At 55.2% G+C, this 18,358-nt stretch overlaps 1 protein-coding gene across 1 annotated transcript in view; it reads right to left on the reverse strand.

The window, feature by feature from the left end:
- The window catches only part of CDH22 (cadherin 22), a 79,964-nt gene that overhangs the window by 50,075 nt on the left and 11,531 nt on the right, over positions 1-18,358 (reverse strand). Inside the window, exon 2 of the mRNA XM_088154457.1 lies at positions 8,514-9,333. Within this exon, the coding sequence (XP_088010583.1) occupies positions 8,514-8,750 (237 nt within the window). The 5' untranslated portion in view covers positions 8,751-9,333. The remainder of the gene's footprint in view (positions 1-8,513; positions 9,334-18,358) is intronic.

Below are 18,358 nucleotides of genomic sequence, written 5' to 3' on the forward strand. Positions count from 1 at the left end.
CAGCCCAGCCCAGCCCAGCCCAGCCCAGCCCAGCCCAGCCCAGCCCAGCCCAGCCCTCTCTTGCCACGGGCTGCTTCCCATTAGTTCAGTGTGGGGGTGGCCTGTCTGGGACCTCCCCTGAGAAGCTTCAGGGGCCGCCTGTAGGCCTCCCCACAAATGACCATGGGGAGGGAGGAGGTCTGAGGCTACCACCCCTGGAAGGGACGTTCTGGATGAAGGGAAGAAGGGCACAGCTGTCCCGCAGGTGGACTGCTGCTTCCTCTTCATGGAAAAGGCTTCTGGCCACAGACTGAGGCCAGAGGCTTCAGGGCTAAGCCTAAGGGGTCTCGGAAGTGCACAGCACATGCCTCTTCCCTGTGGCCCAGAGGCAAAGCACACACGTCCCAGATCACCTTTTGCAGAAAGGGGACTTAGGTCTTCTCTACAGACAAGGGAGACTCTCAGCCCTGCCTGAACCCTCCAAAGCACATCTCCAGCCCATCAGACAGCCTGGTCCCAGACACCAGGGCGGCCTCTGGGGAAGTCCTAGGCCACTCATGGGGCCTGATGTCCATGAGAGGGAAGAGGGAACCAGCCAGGTGGTTGTCCTGGGCAAAGCTCTCCCACTAAAAGCTTTGTGAGACAAGCCAAGGACGGCGGGAAGCTCTCAGTTCATAAGACCTTAGGGTTGGAAGGGGTCCTTGAGGCCATCGGTCCACACCTGCTCAGTAGAGAAGCCCAGATCAAAGCCCCCCAGCCTCCACTCTAACCCAGCTGGAATCTGCCTTTGTGACTTGGCCCTGTTATTTGCATCTTGCACTCTGGAACTTACTAAGATGTATTTTCTTGTCCCCTGATCGCCCTTGCTGCCCTTCTCTGACCCTGCTCCAGTTTCTATGAATTGCTTTTAAAGCACCCAGAACAGGACCCAGTACTTGAGGTGAGTCCTGACCGATGCAGAACAGGGTGGAACAATTATTTCCTGTGATTTGGATACTATACTTCTGTGATTGCAGCCTAAAACTGCATTTATCTTTTCTGCCATCACATCACACTTCTCACTCACATTCAATTTGCAATCAATTACTATTTCAACCTTGAGCCAGACACTGTACACCACACCTGTATTTGTTCCTGGATGAAAAAGACTGCATTTGTCTCTATAAATTTCCTCTTATAATTTTCAGTCCATTTCTCTAATCATGACTGTTTTGAAGCTTACTGCTGTTCTCCCACCCAATTATCTGCAGATTTGGTATGGGTTAGCTTTTCTCCTCAAGCCTTCTTTGCAGAACCACTGGATCACAGAATGTGGAGCTGAAAAAGACGACAAGCCTCATCTGGTCCAATTCTACGCAAGCGACCCATGAGAGGTGGCCGTCCAGCCTCTTCTTCAAAGGCTCCAGATGGGGAGCCCATAGGGAGACTCTGCCGTATCTTACAGTCAGGAAGTTTCTCCTTATGTTTAAGCCAACTCTAAGTGGCTGCAGCTTGTTCCAATTATGTCTAGTCCTAGTTTCCGTGGCCATGGAGAACAGCTCCTGGCCATCTTTCCTTTATGGACCTGAATGCAGCTATCGTGTCTCCTGGCAGGGCCACCGTGTCTCCTCAAGACCCTGATTCAGGGCCTAAATCTGTTCTGACACACCAATATCCTTCTGGAAATGGGATCCTTCTCCTAAACCTAATCCAGGCCCATCCTTAAGTTCTGAGTCTTTAATTACGTAAAAGTCTACGATGTCCTGGGTTTCCCAGGACCATTCACAAGGCACTCCAGGAAGCGTTGGCTGGGCGCTTCTCGTTCCCCAGAGGCCAGATGACTTCTCCCAGGCCGTGCCTCTTGGGCAGGCAGAAGCTGGTGAAGGCCTGAGGACCGGCCCCTGCATTCTGACCGTCCCCCAAGCCTGCGACTTCTGCACTAGAGAGGTGAGGAAGGGGAAGGGTCAGAGGGGGCACACCTCAGTTGCAGTAGCCACTGAGCGCACAACTCCTGGGACTTGTGCCCAAGGGCCACCCCAATCATGCTGCTGCCACAGACTGCAGCTCCTGTGGTCTCCTTGCCCTCTGTGTGAGTGTTGTGAGTCCTTGCAGGGAAGGAAAGGCAAAGGTTAACTCCCTTGACCCCTGAGTGCCCAGACACCAGGCCAAATCTCTGGATATAGTTCGCTGGTGGCATTAAACTGAGTCATGAGGCTTTTACAATCCAGCCACTTGTGAGAAATCTATTAAGAGGAGATGGACAGGTTGAATGGGGATGCTCAGCAAGAGGCAACGCAGGCATTAATTGGGACGATCCATAACGGGACAAGCTCCCAGAAAGGCTTCACCAGGCACCCTCATTCGCTCCCCACCATTTTTGCTGAGAATCAGCAAAGTTGCCAAAAAAAACACGAGTCTTCCATTAATCGGCTAATGAAATATGAAAATGTTTATGGGCCATTCAATCTTCCCAACAGCCATTCCAGAGCCTACCTCTGGATTCAGACACGGCTGCAGCGGCCAGAATTTATGCCCACCTGCCACTTTTATGAGGCCCCTGCTCTATTTGTCTTGTTAGGGACAATTTATGCTTCTATTTACCTTGCTCAGGAGAGGAAAGAAGCCCCCGAGGTAGGATGAGTGCCGCCTGAGCCCAAATGCCCACCCACCCAGCAACCCAAAGCCCAAAGCAGCTGCTGCCCAGCCGGCCAGCAAGGAGACTCCCCTCCCGCTTGGATCCCGCACTGCTGGGACCTAGAGAGGAAGCTCGGCTCAACACACACACACACACACACACACACCACCCACCAGCATCCCTGGCGACAGCCCTTGGAAGGCATACGATCCCCACCCAACTGATTTTCGACCACCAACCCACACAAAGCTGCAGTTCCCTTTCCTTGACCCGTTGCGGTGAATTGCCACTGCTGCCCTGTCCCCAAGGCGGGATTCCCTTGAGACCCAGTACACCAAGCAGCCCCCTGCCCTGCCAATGAACTTCCCAGCAGCGTGGATGCCAGCTTCTTCCCACACATCAGAGATCCAGAATGATGAGGAGCGAAGGCCATCAAGGCTTTGAATGAATTCAAGTCTCCTGGACTGGATGGATTATACCCCAGGGCATTACAGGAACTGAGGGATGTCATCTCAGAGCAACTGACTGAAATATTTGAGAAATTCTGGAGCAGGGGGAAGTGCCAGAAGACTGGAGACAAGCCAGTCTTGTTCCAATGTTTTAAAAAGGGAAAAAAGTGGACCCAGGAAGCGAAGACCAGTCAGCTTGATATCAATACCTGGGAAAATCCTAGAAAATATAAGAAAGCAGTGGGTTTGCAAGAGCTTAGGGACAAGGTGATTACTAGAAGGTGCACTTAGCACTTAGAAAGGGACAAAGACGATTACTATGTTAAAAACAGGTCATGCCAGACAAACCTTATTGCTTTCTTTGACAGTGTGGTTTGATTGGTGGACCAATTGGTGGACCTAATTTTAGTTTTATAGGTACTATTGGATTTATTCTCTACAGTGCCTGAGGGCAAGGGAACGAGGTAGAGGCCCTGCACTTAGAATTCAGTAAGGCATTTGATAAAGTAGACTACAGCCCCCTCCCTGATAAACTGGAACGGTGTGAGATGGACAGTCCCATTTCCCGTGCCCAGTAGCTTTCATAAATGACTTAGATGGGGGAGTAGAAGAGATGCTCATAGAATTTGTGGGTGACACAAAACCGGGTGGGATCGCTAACACCCTAGGAGACAAGCTCAAGATTCAAAAAGATCCTTACAGACTTGAATGCTGGTCCCTACCCATCAAATGTTGTTCATCGGTGAGAAATGTAAGGTTCTACACTTAGGCAGGAAGAAACAGATGCAGCAGTACAAGACGGGGGTTCTTGGCTCAGCAAAGGTACCTGTGAGAAGAATCCGGGTGACACAGATCAAGCGTGAGCCAGCAGTGTCTACCAAAAGAGCCTGTGTATCAACAGAGGCATGGTGTCGACATCACAGGAAGTGATCGTACCACTATCTGCTGCACTGGTCAGACCACACCCGGAAGACTGTGTCCAGTTGTGGTCACCACACTACAAAAGGGATGCAGAGGAACTGGAAAGAGTGCAGAGAAGAGCAACAAGGATGATGAGGGGGTTTGAGGCTAAATCCCCCGAAGAGCAAGGAACGTGGTGTGTTTAGCCTAAAGAAGAGAAAGCTGAGACATTATAGCACTCTTCCACTACCTGAAGGGAAGTCACAGGGCAGACATTGTGGATTTATTCTCTGCAGTGCCTGAGAGCAGAACAAGAACCAACAGGTGGATGGTTACAGAGGGAGATCCAGGCTCCAAATCAGGACGAATTTCCTGTCTATGAGACTGTGAGTAGAACAGCCTGCCTTCTGAAGTTGGGGGTGCTCCACAACTGGAGGCTTTCAAAAAAGATTGGACAGCCTTCGTCCAGAATAGCATGAGGGTTCCTGCAGTAGGCAAGAGGGGGTTCTGGTTAGAGCAGACACTGAATCGGCTCACTGGCCAGAAGGCTACCAAGTGGGGAGGAATGTAGATCCGGGGGCAAAATTAAGGGGGCCTCCACAGTCACATTACCAGACCTCACTGACCAAACTTCCCCAGAAGGGGGGGTACCAAGGTCACTTTTCCACCATGAACCCTTCTGTGTTTTCTTGTGTAACAGAAAATCCATAAATGGAGGGGAAAGGGATTAGGAACACTATGTTGAGAGGTGGCATCGCCTAAGCTGTGTCATAAGAAACAAATGTTCCATTTTGTCCTGTTCCTCCTAGACTTCAACTGGAACTCAGGACCCAGTTCTGGGTTTGCACCTTAAGGAGGCTGTAAAGGGCCAGGGTTCCAGAATCCACTCCCCCTCAGAGAAGATAGTGAAGATGGCCAGAGAACCTGGCAGAGAAAGGTTGAAGGAACAGGGTCTGCTTTAGCATAGGGAGGAAGACTGTAAGGAAGCCCGAGAGCTTTCTTCAGCTCCTGAAAGGGCAAAGCATTCGTGCAGGCTTCCACAGAGGTAGAACTTAGATAAAGGCTACAGGAAGACGGATTTCAGTTGTGGTAGGATAATGTTCTGATGATAAGACTAATGGCGGTGTTCACTCTTCCTCCCTGGCGGCCTTCAGACTGTGGGTGGAAAGCAGCCTCTTGGAATGGCCCTCTTGCAACATGCAGAATGGTGTCCACCAAGGATGATCCAATTCCAGCTTCTGAGGATTCCGAGAGGGCTATTTTTGGCCTGAACAGCTCAGATGTAGCAAGCAGAAGTGCCATGGCAAGATGTACCTGCTGCACTTGCATTTTGTCCAAATGTCCGTGCTTATATTGTTGCAGCTCAAAGGGTCACCAGCGAGCTCACTCAAACAACAGCTTAAGAGAGAAACCACAGCAGAACCAAGTTACGAGGCTACCACTGCTCGTTGTGAAAGACCTCCCTGGCCTGTTGGGCTCCTGAGAAGAGAAACTTTGCCACAGCAGGGACATTTCCCCCAGAAACTTCTGTAGGTAAGTGGGATCATGCTAAAAATACACAAAGCTCTTTGAGGATAAAACTACTCAGATTCAGGCTGACTTGTACACTTTTGACACAGTATCAAGTAACATGTCCAGTGTTGTCCAGTTATGTGGGATCTCACTTTCCATTTTTGAGGCCTGGGGATGTAGACAAGATTCTTACAGCTACCTGGCCTACAACATGTTTACTTGACCCTTTCCAGTCTTGGCTTATTCAGGGAATGACTCGGTGGACACAGGGATGAGGAAACCCATCTCGTCAATCACGTGTCTAGTCCTAAGAAGCCTCCTTGGATCCAGAGCATCATATCAAATGCCATCCACTCACAGTACCACTTCTGGGAGCCAGATGTGAGAAAGAGCACTGCCTGGGCTCATTTCAGCCCATTTCCATCAAGGTTCAGGCCTAGTTTAGGGACCTGACCTTCTCTGGTTATGCTGATGGATGCCCTCCTGCAGGGAAGAGACAGTGGAGGACAACCCTTTTGGCTTGGACGTCTCTCCCTGCATCCTTGATATTACGGGACAAGGTGCTCTTCTAAAATGCCTTCGTGGGATGGAGGATCAGCACACTCCACTCTCATGTCAGGGATGGTCTCAGAGAGAAGCATGGGATGACTGAGCCTCCTCACCCTGGTAGTAATATTATGGGATGCCATAGGGAATTACTGTAGGCCTCTACAAAGAAATTTAGATTTGCCTTAACGGAAAAGCTTCACACTGCAGAAGCCAGGTGAATCTCTTCATGGAAGGAAAGAGGAAGCACAATCAGCCCTGATGATACTCTCACACTTCGCACACCTCTCTTCCCTCTCGGCTACTACCACACAGAAGCTGGAAGAGACCTTGGTGCAACCACTGTTCAGTGCAGAAACCTCTCAGGTTTTCCAGCGCAAGAAGTTACAGAAGGGCCTGCAGAGCAGAGCAAAGTGAAGCATCGTGGCGTTTCAATTTGATCTTTGAAGAGAAGAGGCTAGGTTGCATTGCAAAACAGTTTTGGGGAGCACAGAACTCCGCGAGAGTTTCCTTGAAGATCTGCATGCTTCCTTCTCCATGATACTCTTTATGAAGCCACTGGAAATTGATCTCAGGAGAAGGGCAATAACGTACCACCAATATGCTGATGAGCCCAGCTCCTCCAGAACATCTCAGTCAGGAAAGGGTGTGCACGACCTGAACCAGCGCCTAGATTTAATGATGGGTTGGAGGGGGGCCAATAAGCTAAGATGAAGCCTGAGAAGATGTCGGCCTTATGGGCGCTCATCCCCTCGTATTTAGATTTCTGAAATGTGGCCTATGTGGGGCTTGTCCAGAATGCAGCACCTGGTCTGGCACATGCCTATGCACACCGCAGCCAGTTTCCAGGTTTTATTACTGGCATATAAAGCCTGAAAAGCCAAACTGAGACCCCAGCCAGGGTCCCACCCCATTTTCTCCCCCCCCCGCACGATCACTAAGACCAGCCAGGGAGGCCCCCCCAGCGGGGACTACCAACAGTGGATTGCCACATGTACTTGCATTTCCATGATGTGCTGCTTCGTCCCTTGATTTGGCAACCTTTTAAACCCAATAGATTTTTATTAAGTATTATTATTGGGAGGTTACTTCTGGACAGAAATTTTGGTGGTGCTATGTATTGTTCCGGAAGCCGTCCCTCTCAAAATTTGAGGAGCTCGCGGTAGCAATCCATCTTTACATCCACACCTTCCCTGTGGGAATGGCAAAGATTGTTCCTCTTCTCCTTATGGAATCCAAATGCTTCGCTAGTTTTTGCTTCTTTTTCAGCAGGCTGGTTCCTTGCCACCAGCAGAGGTGGGCGTGTGCGACCAGCCACCCCAAGGAGGGCCCAGCACAGCTGCCCCTTGGCCCTCTCCCCTTTGGGCTGAAAGACGCCCCGGTTCAGCCAGCACTGACCGCACAGGGATGCCCCCCGCCCGCTCACCCGCCCGCAGCTCTCCGCCAGGACCAAGGGAGGTCGGGTCAGCGCCGGAGCAGACCAGGACCAGCTCCTCCCGGGGCTGCTGCTGCCGCCGCCCTCCAGGGCCCGCCGTCCCCGCGGGCCTCCACTCTTCCAGCCAAGTGAAATTGGTTCTTACCCTAAAGGACCAGCTACCTGGGATTTTGTGAGGCCATTAATTATCTCCTGCTAATTAAATCAAAATTAAATTTGAGCAGAGGTGTGCTTTCCTTAAGATGATTAAACAGAATGCAGAGATTCACAAATACAGAACAACCTTGGGATGAAGAGAGAAAAGCAATCATATAAAAGCTCGTCCTTAATGAAGGCACTTTGGTGTTTGCTCCAACTCATAAAGCCCAAGTTCATCAATTTCTTTTAAATAGTAGCAACTTAATTAAATCTGTTTTTCCCCTTTAATCCCCTCCTCTATCTAAAATAGATCTGTCCAACAAGCACAACTTTGTAACTCATGCTGACCCCATAATTCTATTTTAAAAACACAAAAATCCGCATCCAACTGACAGGGGCCCTCCAGGGAAATTCTGTTTCAGAAAAAGGATTAGCGTGAATATCCAGATTTTATGAAAATGTTACCGGCCCTCTTTGCTGAGCCTGTGCGTGGGAGGGGGGCGGGTGACAGGCTCCTCCAGCAGGGGGCGTGCTGATCAGTGGGGGGGGAGTGGAGGGGAAGGCTGTTCCTGGTCCTGCCAGCAGAAGCGGGGGAGCGCTCCCCGTGCTCCGCTGCCCCCCGTCTTCTGCACAGCTTGGGTGTTTTCTGGGGGCTGCAGCTGCTGCGGCAAATGACGTGGAGAGGGCTGCAAAATGGGTGAGTTTTGGGTCCCCGGGTTCATTTAGGAAATGAGGTGGTTGCTAAGCTACCTCTGGAAGTTGCTGAGGCCAGACACTTCGAGTCACCCCCCGGGGAGCTGGGCGCTAGCTGGAACTACCTTGCCCGGCTGCACAGGAGGAAGCCGAGCCCAGTAACGTGGGGCCCACGCCCCTCCCCGCCACCTGATCTGAATCCAGTGCGGTGGCTCTCTCCCCCTCCCCGCCCCCCCGCTGCCTTTACCTTCCCCACGTACAGTGGCTCTGTGCCCGTGTACTCCTCCACCACGAAGAACTGGTTCCAGACCCAGCCACGTTTCACACGCCCAGTGCCTGGCAGACCACCGTCCCCAGATGTCCCCAGGCCGGACCCCCCAGATGCCCCCAGCAGGGACTGGGCTGTGGGCGGACGGTCTGGGGCACAGAGAAGGCACAGCAGCAGCAGCAAGAGGCCACTTCTGGAGGGGCGAAGGGGCACCATCACTGCAGAGTCCCGGGAGCAGGGAGGGGGCCCGCGGGCATCCTCGGGGAAGAAAGGGGAGCCCCCAGCCAGCGCCGTGGGTCAGTCATCCGCAGGAGGCAGGGCCTGCAGTCTTGGGGGCAGCTCCGCTTCTCAGGCTGACAAATGGGGAGGATCACAGGCTGGCCCCAATCCCTTCTTCCGGGCAGAGGCAAGCAGGCGGGCATAGGGCAGAAGGAAGCCTGCCACGTGCTCCGCACGGTGCAGAGGAGACTCCCTTCTTTCTCCACGCCGAAAGATCGCCTGGGACCGGCCACCGGGCGGCTACTTCCAAACCGGCCCAGCGTTGCCCCAAAAGGGGGGTGGACGTGCGCGCCAGCCTCTGGGCTCCAGCCGCAGTTGACTCCTCGCAGGCAGCCGGTGGGCACAGAGCCCCATCAGAGCAATTGTCTGGAGCGCCGAGCAGAGTCAGGCCACGGCCAGGCTACAGCTGCTGATTGCAGGGGGACCGCTGAGGCTTCATGGCTTCCGCTGGCCGGGCCACTCCAGCCCCCGTTCTCCTTGGGTCACGGGGGCACAGGGCAGCAGCATCCTCCCCCGGCACCTGGGGAAGAGACAGAGCACCGTCTGCGGAGGCATGCCAGGCCCGGGCCAGCGCCTCCTCCTGAGGACTCAAGCAGGCACCCTGTCCTCCTACCGCCCCCTTACTGGAGGCCCCCCAGAGCCCCGCTTCCCGTGCCAGGGAGGGCCCCACCTGCAGATTTGCTTCTTCAAACACAACCGGAAACCCGGAGGGACCCTCCCAGGGCCCCCCGCCCCCCTCCTCCTGGCACTCCCCCACAGACAGAGGATCCGGCAAAGCCTGGGAACTATTCACAGAATAAAGCGTCCAGCGCATAAACTTTCGTAACCGGTCACCAGAGGCGGCGGGGAGGGAGGCAGCAGTGCGCGCTTGTGTCGGCAACCGGATGGAGTTCTGCTGAAGCCGCGACTGGAGGCGGGGGGGGGGCAGGGGAGAGGGGGAGGGGGAGGGAAGGCAGCGGCTGACCGGCTACACTCCTGCGCCCACCAAGGGGCTGCTTCAGAGCTGATGAGCAGCAGGGGTGTCCTGCCCCCTCCTGAAGGGGAGGGCTGGGAGACCCGCACGCACGCACGCGCACTGTAAGGCCAGCCAACCCGCGGCAGCGTCGGAGGGCAGACCCCGAGGGCCCTCCCTGTCCCTGCATCGGAGAAACACGTTTTCTCCGGCCGTTTCACCAGATGCCAGAGAGAGAGAAAGCACATCTTCTGCACGCGCCTGTTGCCCAGGGATGCAACGGGTAGCTTTCTGTGCTGTTGAAAATAAATAATCCTTTTTAAAATGAAAACACTATCAAACACATTTCTTTCATTTCCAGGCATACATTTGAAGATAATTTCTTAGCTTTATTGAACTGTTGGAGATTTACAAATGGAGCCCAAGAAAAAAGTTGTTCCTGCCCCTTGCTGGAAAGTCGGCACGTGAAATAAACAGCGCCCCAGATTAACTTGTTCAGCCCGCTTTAAGCCCGCGAAGATCTCCAGGAAGACAGCGGCACCCGGCAGGCTGCCCTTGGTGGTCCCCACCCTCCCCGCTGTCCTCTCCGTGCGAGGCTTTTGCACGCTCCCCCCACCCTCATGCGATTCGCACGCTGCATTCCTCCTCCGCCCCTTCTCCATCCCACGGTCTCCTCTCAGCGATCCAGTCAAACGCCTACTTGGACTGGCGTGAAACCCACCCCTCCAGCCCTTTCCTGTGGAAGGAGGGCCGGGCTGGGGCGGATTGGACGCCTCCTCTCGGCTCCTGGTTCTGACGGGCCTCCGGCCCGTGTCCCAAAGCAGGGCTGTCCAAGAAGCCCAGGCACTAGGTTCAGGACGTTCTCTCCTCAGGTCTCTCTCTTGCACGGTATCCCCTGCTTCAGATCCCAACAGTGGCCGGGTCCAGAGAGTGTGGCTGACCCCAGACTCAGCCCAGCAGACCGAACCAGTGTTGCCTCAGCCGCTCGGCCCGTGCGACTCCATGCCCGGGTGCTGCCTTGCAGCCTCCCTTCCTGGCCCATATCCTAAGGGAACGGGAGTTATCGACCGCTTGTTCTTTATTCCATTATACTTTTAGCCCCCTTTTCTGGGGAGTTCCTGCTGTGCTAATTCTGGCAAGCACGGCAGCGGCACCCGCGCCAGCCTGACTAGAGCTGGGCGTAGCTGCTGAACTGCAAGCCCCCGAGCGGGGCATTCCAGAGGGCCACGTGCAGGACACGGCCACAGCTCTCGGGCGAGGCCTGGTAAGGCAGACCCGAGGCAGGCCGGGGGGGAGCAGGGGGCAGGCCTGGCACATAGGGAGCCGGCGCTTCCAGGCGAGCGAGTCATGCCAGGCGTAGCTGCTCCTCCAGGCTGGAGAGGAGGCGAGATGGTTAATCTGGCCGCCACGACTTGGAGGCTTCCTTCCTCATGCTGATGGCAGCGCTGGCATGGTTTCCAAGAAGCCAAGAAGGAATGGTTCGTTCCTTGTAAGGTTTGTTCCCTTAGAGAAGCATGGTGGCTTTCAAAAAACAGCCGCCTCGACTTCTAGGCCTCTGAGCCAATGCCAGGCTGCTCCCCTCTCCTCTTCAGCCACGCCTCATCGAAGATGTGCTCCAGGAAAGACAAATGCGTCCCAAGGCACGAGAGGACCGACCTTCAAACCCGCAGCTGGGAACCCAGCACCTCAGGGCAAGTGAGCTTGGACAGCGCAGAGGCCAGTCCTTGTCTTGGCAAGCTTGGCACGGCAGGGCACGGCAGGGCAGTCAGGATTTATGACCCAGGAAACGGCAGGAGCAACTCCACCAGCCCACCTCCCACCTGGCCACATCAAGCGCAGTGTTCGGCCCAGAGTTGTTGTCGTCATCCGCACTAAAGAGGCTTGCTTAAACCACGTGCTGAACCCTAAACCTGGGTTAAGAGAATACAATGGTTGCATTTGCATGACCTGGGCTTAAAGCTAAGGCCTGGATCACACCAAACACGAAGACAACGGCTACTTGCCATGTGCCGAGCCACGACCCACACAGCCCCATTTTAGCCCAGTCATGCAGACTGGGTGAACCCAGCCGCTCTGAGGTGCTCAGCAAGGGGGTGGTGGGGAGGATGGAAGTCCGGACGCTGGACAGACAGATGGACTTGCAGGGCAGGGCAGGGCAGGGCAGGGCAGGGCAGGGCAGGGCAGGGCAGGGCAGGGCAGGGCAGCCAGGAGTGCCACCAGAGTCCCTTGTCCTACCTTCCAAAGCCTGGGGAGGCAGCCTGCCCTCCAATTCCAGAGGCAGCCTGGAGGGCCGCTGCTGCCCCCTCCTTCAAGAACGGTTCCGGTGCCATCTTCCAAGACACGCCCGTCAGCAGCCGTCCTGCCTCTCCTACCAGAAGACGCCCGCTCCCAAGGAACAAGGGGCCCCTGCTGTCCGTAAGCCTCCTGATGTGGTCTCTACCACGGGAGGGGAGGGTTTGCTGGAGGCTGGGGAAGTGGCACCTCATGCGGCGGGGAGGGGGCAGGTGCCTGGCTGACTGCTGGCTGCCAAGAGGGGACTGGTACCTGGCAGTGGGGAGGGCTGCCTGCGTCCCCAGGGAGAGGGAAGATGGCTCTTCTAGGCGGTAGAAGCTGATGGGGTCAGGGGGTGCCCCTCCGCGCTTCTGCCTCCTTCGGGCCAGGGCGGCAGAGAGGATCCCCGCCTCTCCCTGGGAGTTGAGATGGGGAGCAGGCCGAGAGGACAGTGGTGGCATTCGGCTCCGACGGAGCCAAGGGGGCACCAGGCCGCTGGAGGACGGAGCAGGCGGCTAAGCCAGGCAGCTTCCTCACGGGCGCCTGGCCTGGGGCTGAGGGGCCCCTCAGAAGTCTGCAGACAACCTCCAGGGTTGTCTCAGGGCCACTTGCTCCCGGGAGGCTGGGCAGGCCCTTCTGGGTGCAGCCAACGCACGTGTACATCCAGACCACTCAAGCAAGTGTGTCCCCCCCTACACGTGCCAGGCCTGGGCAACGGTTGCTGTGGGAACCAGAACTTGCCTGGGGAATCTCCCCCCAGCGTGGCCTTTGTCTCCGTGCCACTGCCTCCTCTGAGGGGGGCCGCTCCCCTCCCGACCTCGCGGGACCCCTTTGGCCGGCCCGTCAGGGCTGGAGCCTGGCACCCAGCCCCCCCAGCACGCCCCCACATTTCCCCGGGCTTGGTGGTAGCGGCGGCGGCGGCACGTGTCTCCCTCCCTCCCTCCCTCCCTCCGCTTTGTCAGTGTGTGTTTGGCAGAACTGTACTGTACATCATGTTGACAGTAGAAATTACATCCTGAGCTTATGTTTTACACTCTGCCCTGTCAGAACTCACCGCAGCCCAGTGATCAGGACAAATTGAATAGCATCCCGTCCGTGTCGATATTTATTTCGTTTTACCGATGCAGAAGGGGAGCCGCCGGCAGCCCTCGCGAGCGCGGCATGGGGCCTCTTCCTGGGGCTGTGGCGGAGGGAGGAGGGGGCTGTCCAGCAGGGAGGGGGTGGGCAGCCAGACCCCCCCCACGGGAGCCACAGCTGGCCGGGGCTCGGCCCCCTCCCCCCCAGCCAGGGCCAGTAGCAGCAACGCAGGGGCGGTCCCTGACCCGAGGAGCAGCCACCGCCCGCTTTGCACCCTCCAGGCAGGACACGGCCCAGTTCGGCCAGGAAAGGCTACGGATAATCCATGCCCCCGCACCAACCCCCAGGAGGGATGCCCTAGAGAGAGACCCCTTCCCGGCTGGGCTCAGCAACCCCCCAGAAGCGTGGCGAGCACTGGCCCAGGATCAGACTGCCTGCCGGGCATCTCATCTGGGCCTGGCACGGAGAGGCAGCCCTGGACAGATCCTGCTGCAATGGGCCAGTGAGCCTGTGATTACTCCCCCCGCAAATTCCTTTCCAGGTTCTCCCAGCGCAGAAAATTACAGAGCTATGGAACGGCTCTTCTCTCCTTAAACAAGATTCAATTCCACTTAACTCTCCTTTTCGGGCGGGGGTGGGAGACAGCAGGAGGAGGAGGAGGAGGAGGAAGAGGAGGAGAAGGAGCACCACCACCATTTCATTTCCCAGGATCTGCTATGCAGGAGTCAGCAGGAGTCAGCGTGCAACCGGAGTAAGCACCTTGGGAAATTTGAATACCACTTGCTCCTCCAAGCACCTGGCCAGCTGGAAGTCTGCTGCTGTTGCCCCCCATCTCCTCTCTCTTGTAGGAATAGGGGCCAATTCCCAACTCTTCCAAGAGATGATGAGCAAGCAGGTGGTGCCTCCCCATGACTGACTAATCCCTCATGGGCCTGAAGTAGTGGGCACCTGCTCCCACCAGTGGCTTCAAAATAAAGCCCCTGTCTTGATCCTTCTTGGTAAGGTGGCTGTGCCAGGCAGCCAAACTACTGGCTAGAGATGGCTGCCCAGGAAAATATGGCCACACCCCCGTCTCCAGAAGGGGCTCCCAGGTCAATCCAGCCCACTCCTCCCCGGGTGGAGCATCCACACCCCTTCGAGATGCACCCCATCCCAGGTGGGCAGGAGACGGAGGTCTGAGAGCTCTTGTGTCCTGCCCAGGAGTGGGCTGGATCCGCAGGCAACACAAGAAGCAAAAGACCCCTTTAATAATCCCAACCACACTCCAGTTTTAATAATAAAGGGACCAGAAAGCCATTATACTTATTAAAAGTGTAATCTTTCTGTCCTTGAAGTAAATCGCCAGCTTCCTCTTTCTGGCTTCTTGGAATTACTTTCCTGGTGGGGGACCTTCTTCACAGCTTTTCTTCTCAGTTGGGCTGTAACACACCAAAGTTGGGGGGGAGGAGGAAATAAGGATACCTCTCCCCCCTCCCAAATACTGGCTGCTGAAGCCTGCAGGGGGCAGAACTTCCCTCTCCCCTCCTCACACTGAAATTTTAATTATCAGCAGGTTGATGGTTTCCACCAACATTTGGCCAATGCCTTTGGAGATGGGGAAGAAGGAAGGGGTGTTGTTAAAACTCACACACAGTCCCTGTTTGGGAAAGGTCTTTGCAACTCAAAATATTTCTTTTCCAAATCTTCTTTGGTCCGAGTTTGAAAGAAATTTTAATTGCAAAGAACATCTCAGTGTCTCCCTCGGGGAAGAGGGCTTTTACAACCAGAACCGTCTCGCTCTGCAATAATTCTTCACCAAACAGGGAAGTTTCATGCTTCAGCTCCACGGATACAAAGCATTAATTGGCCTTTCAAGATGGACAGAAGAAGAAAGGGAAAATGCTAGCAAAGCACCTCCTAGAAATGTCACCTGTCCAGAAGCTGGGAAAGCCTCCAAGGAAGAGGGTGAGGACCCCACCTTCCTGGGGGAGCCGGGTTTTGGAGGGAAGCCTGAAGCCAACCTGGGCCACCAAGTTCGGGTGGAGGAAAGTTTGCCTCCAGGGCAGGCAGCTCAACACAGGCGAGATTTCCCCAGGGAATAAACAGCCAGCCAGCCAGCCACTGGGTGCGTGTGCATGCACACACACGCACCGCCCCCTGATCAGGGTGAGGGTCAGCTGGGAGAAACTGGTGGGTGCTGGTCAGTGTGAAAGCCAGCATGATCTTCCCACAAAGTCCTCCATTTCCCAAAGCTGAAGGGCTGGGGGCTGACACGCCCACCCCTTGCAACCCGCCACAGGCAGAAATTAGTGACTTTGTCCTGCAAAGCTTCCTTCTCCAGGACAATGGCAAGCACACTACGCCCCCATCTACCCACATGCCACGCCCCCCCCCCCCCCAGGATAAGTGCTAGGCTGCGCGGCCTCGCCCTTGCTCCTAGGGGAGCAGGACTGCTGAACGAGTAGGAGAACAGAACGCCAAGACTCCCTGGCCTGCAGCCAACCATCCCCTTCCCCAAAAGGGCGGGGTGGGCTTCTGCAGCCAAGCTCAGCACCCGCGGCTAGCCCCACAGAAACGGGAGATGGCAGCCGTGGCTCCTGCTGCAGCGGGACCGGGACCGCAAGGACACTAAAGCATTCAGAGTGAACAGGACCGATTAAAATGAAAACATCAAATGGATTTTCTGCCCCCTGACAAACAGAGAAGGAATTGGCTTCTTTTAATCAAATGTTTGGCAGAAATATGAATTATTTATCACTCAATATGGCTGGTTAAATGGAAAATGGACCACGAGCACAATTCCCCCCACCCACCTGCCTCCTCCCCTTTCCCACAGCCTCAGATTTCCACCCAGAGCATGGAAGGGAGGGAACGGCCGAAGCAGGCCAAACCGAGGCTCGGGCTGAGGCTGGTGGCGGGGAAGACCGCTGCAGCCCTGCCGCCCTGCTCCGAGAGAGTGGCCTCCGAGGGCCAGCCATCCAGTCTGCTGCGCTACGGGGAAAGCCAGAACAGGACTGGCTTCTGGGCCGAGGAAGAGGAGACCCCAAGCCTCCTGGAATGAAAGACATTTTAAATATTAAAAAGTTGCTGAAAGCCCAACTTTCCGGGGATTTTGGAAAATGTACAGCATCTAATGAATCATAAAATTAAGGGTATGCAAAGTTCTTCCTGTAGGAAAATGCACCAGCGTGCAGTAGGAGGAGGGACCTTGGAATCGAAGCTGTTGCCCTAACTGAGCCAGCAGTGGGATGTGGGTAACAAGGGGGCAAATGTCACTTCAGGCTGTATCGGCACAGCTGCCCAACCACAGGAAGCAACAGCATGGTTGGCACATCCCTTATAGGTCTGGGCATCACGCTTAAGAGAGACTGGAGAAGGCAAGAGACCTGAAGACCAGCTCCACCAAGGAAGACGAAAGGAGTGGGCGCGTTCAGCTTTGAAAAAGGAAGACTGAGCAGGAACCTGGAGATGCTTGAGAGGGCCCAGGCGCCTCTTGCTCCAACACCGCAACGGGATGAAGGGCTGGAGCTCCAGGGAGGCAGACTCTGGCCGACGGCTAGGAAAAGGAGGGCCCAAGGAAGAGGGGCACCGGGCTCCCCTTCCCTGGACACACTCAACTGGAGGGGGGACTTCAACGGCTCCACGGCGCTGCATTTTAAAAAATGCCCTTTTTCCTTCACTCCCACTTCTGCCCCGGATAGGATGGGCTGCGTTCTGTGCCTGCCTGGAAGTGGTGGGGAGGTCATCTTCTGGATCAGGGGCTGGATTTCTGGCCCAGCCCAAAAGGTGGAGTCGCCGCTGAACCCTAAAAGGCCTGAAAGGTCCAGGCTGGGGCTGGAGGGGGCTGGGAAAGGGTGGCCCCATCTCCTCCTTCTTCAGGATGATTTCTTGAATGGTTCTACTTTGGACCCTCCTGCCCAACTTCTTCCGCAATGCGAGCTGTGGGCTGTGGTGCAGTTGCTGTCACAGCTCGGCCTCTCTGCCTCCATCAGGACAATAGAGGTGGCAGCTCGCTCGAACGTTAGGAAAAAAATATTAGCTGCTGGGGGCAAATGTAACACCGGAGCATCCAGACAGTTCACAACAGCGTATGTTGGAAGGATCCTCGAAGAAGACCTAGCTGCATGTAGGATCCACTAACGCACTTATGACAGATGACCTTCTAGCCTCTGTTTGGAGATCTCCGGTGAAGGAGAGCTCACCACTTCACGTGGCAGCCTGTTCCACTGACTGATGGCTCAAGCACGCAGGAAGGTCCTCCTGGCATCCTGCCTGAACCTCCTCCCCTGTAGTCCTTCCTGGGCTCTGGCCTTGCCCTCTGGGGCAAGAAAGAGAGCCCACTCCCCCTTCTGCGTGGCAACCTTTCAGAAGTTTGAAGTTGGTTATCGCGATTTCCCCTCAGCCATCTCTTCTGTAGGATGAGGCCTTCACAAGGTTTGGTTTCCAGACCCTTCGCCATGTTAGTAGCCCTCTTGTGACCTTGCCCCAACTTGTCACTGTCCTTTTTGAACTGTGGTGCCCACAACTGGGTAGAGTATTCGAAGTGGGATCCAAGTCAAGGGGGACAATTCTGACCGTGATGTGGACTGGGTGCTCCTTCTTACTCTTCTCAAGATAACATTTTTCTGTTTAGCGACTGCATCTCACTGCTGGCTCATGTTCAACTGCGGTTGACAAAGACATCCAAAAACCCTGCCTAATCCCCAGGAAGATACACACGTATTCTGACACCAAAACAAGCAGCCACTTGTTAACCCCACACCCCCCCCACACCCCTAACCCCCCCACCACACACCCCCAATCCCCCCCCCCTCAGATCTCTATAAATACCCACAAAAGGGTCACCTCATCCTGAGCACAGAGAGAACTGCTCCTGTCTCTGCTCCTGCTCTCTGAAGATGCCGGTCACAGATGCTGGCGAAACATTAGGAAACAAAACTTCCAGAACACGGCCACACAGCCCAGAAGACCCACACCAGACATCCAAACCCCTTTCATAGGCACTACTGCCAAACCAGGTCTCCCCCTTCCAAGACTGGCATCTTCCATCAAAATTGTTCTGACACGTGCATCTCCTCCTCCTCTAGATATCACAGATTCAAGGATAACCTGATCACTTTCCCCCAAGGTGGCAATCATCTTCGCTTCTTGAACCAGGTCATTCTTGTTGGTGAGGATCAGGTCCGGGGTAGCAGATCCCTCGTCCCTTTTTTCACATACTAACAAATGAAGTTGTCAATAAAGGAGCCCAGGAATTGGCTGGTCC

Source organism: Python bivittatus, unplaced genomic scaffold (genome assembly GCF_059951505.1).
Source record: "Python bivittatus isolate LINGU-HERP-01145 unplaced genomic scaffold, Pbiv_v1 ctg000700_np1212, whole genome shotgun sequence".
NCBI lineage: Eukaryota > Metazoa > Chordata > Lepidosauria > Squamata > Pythonidae > Python > Python bivittatus.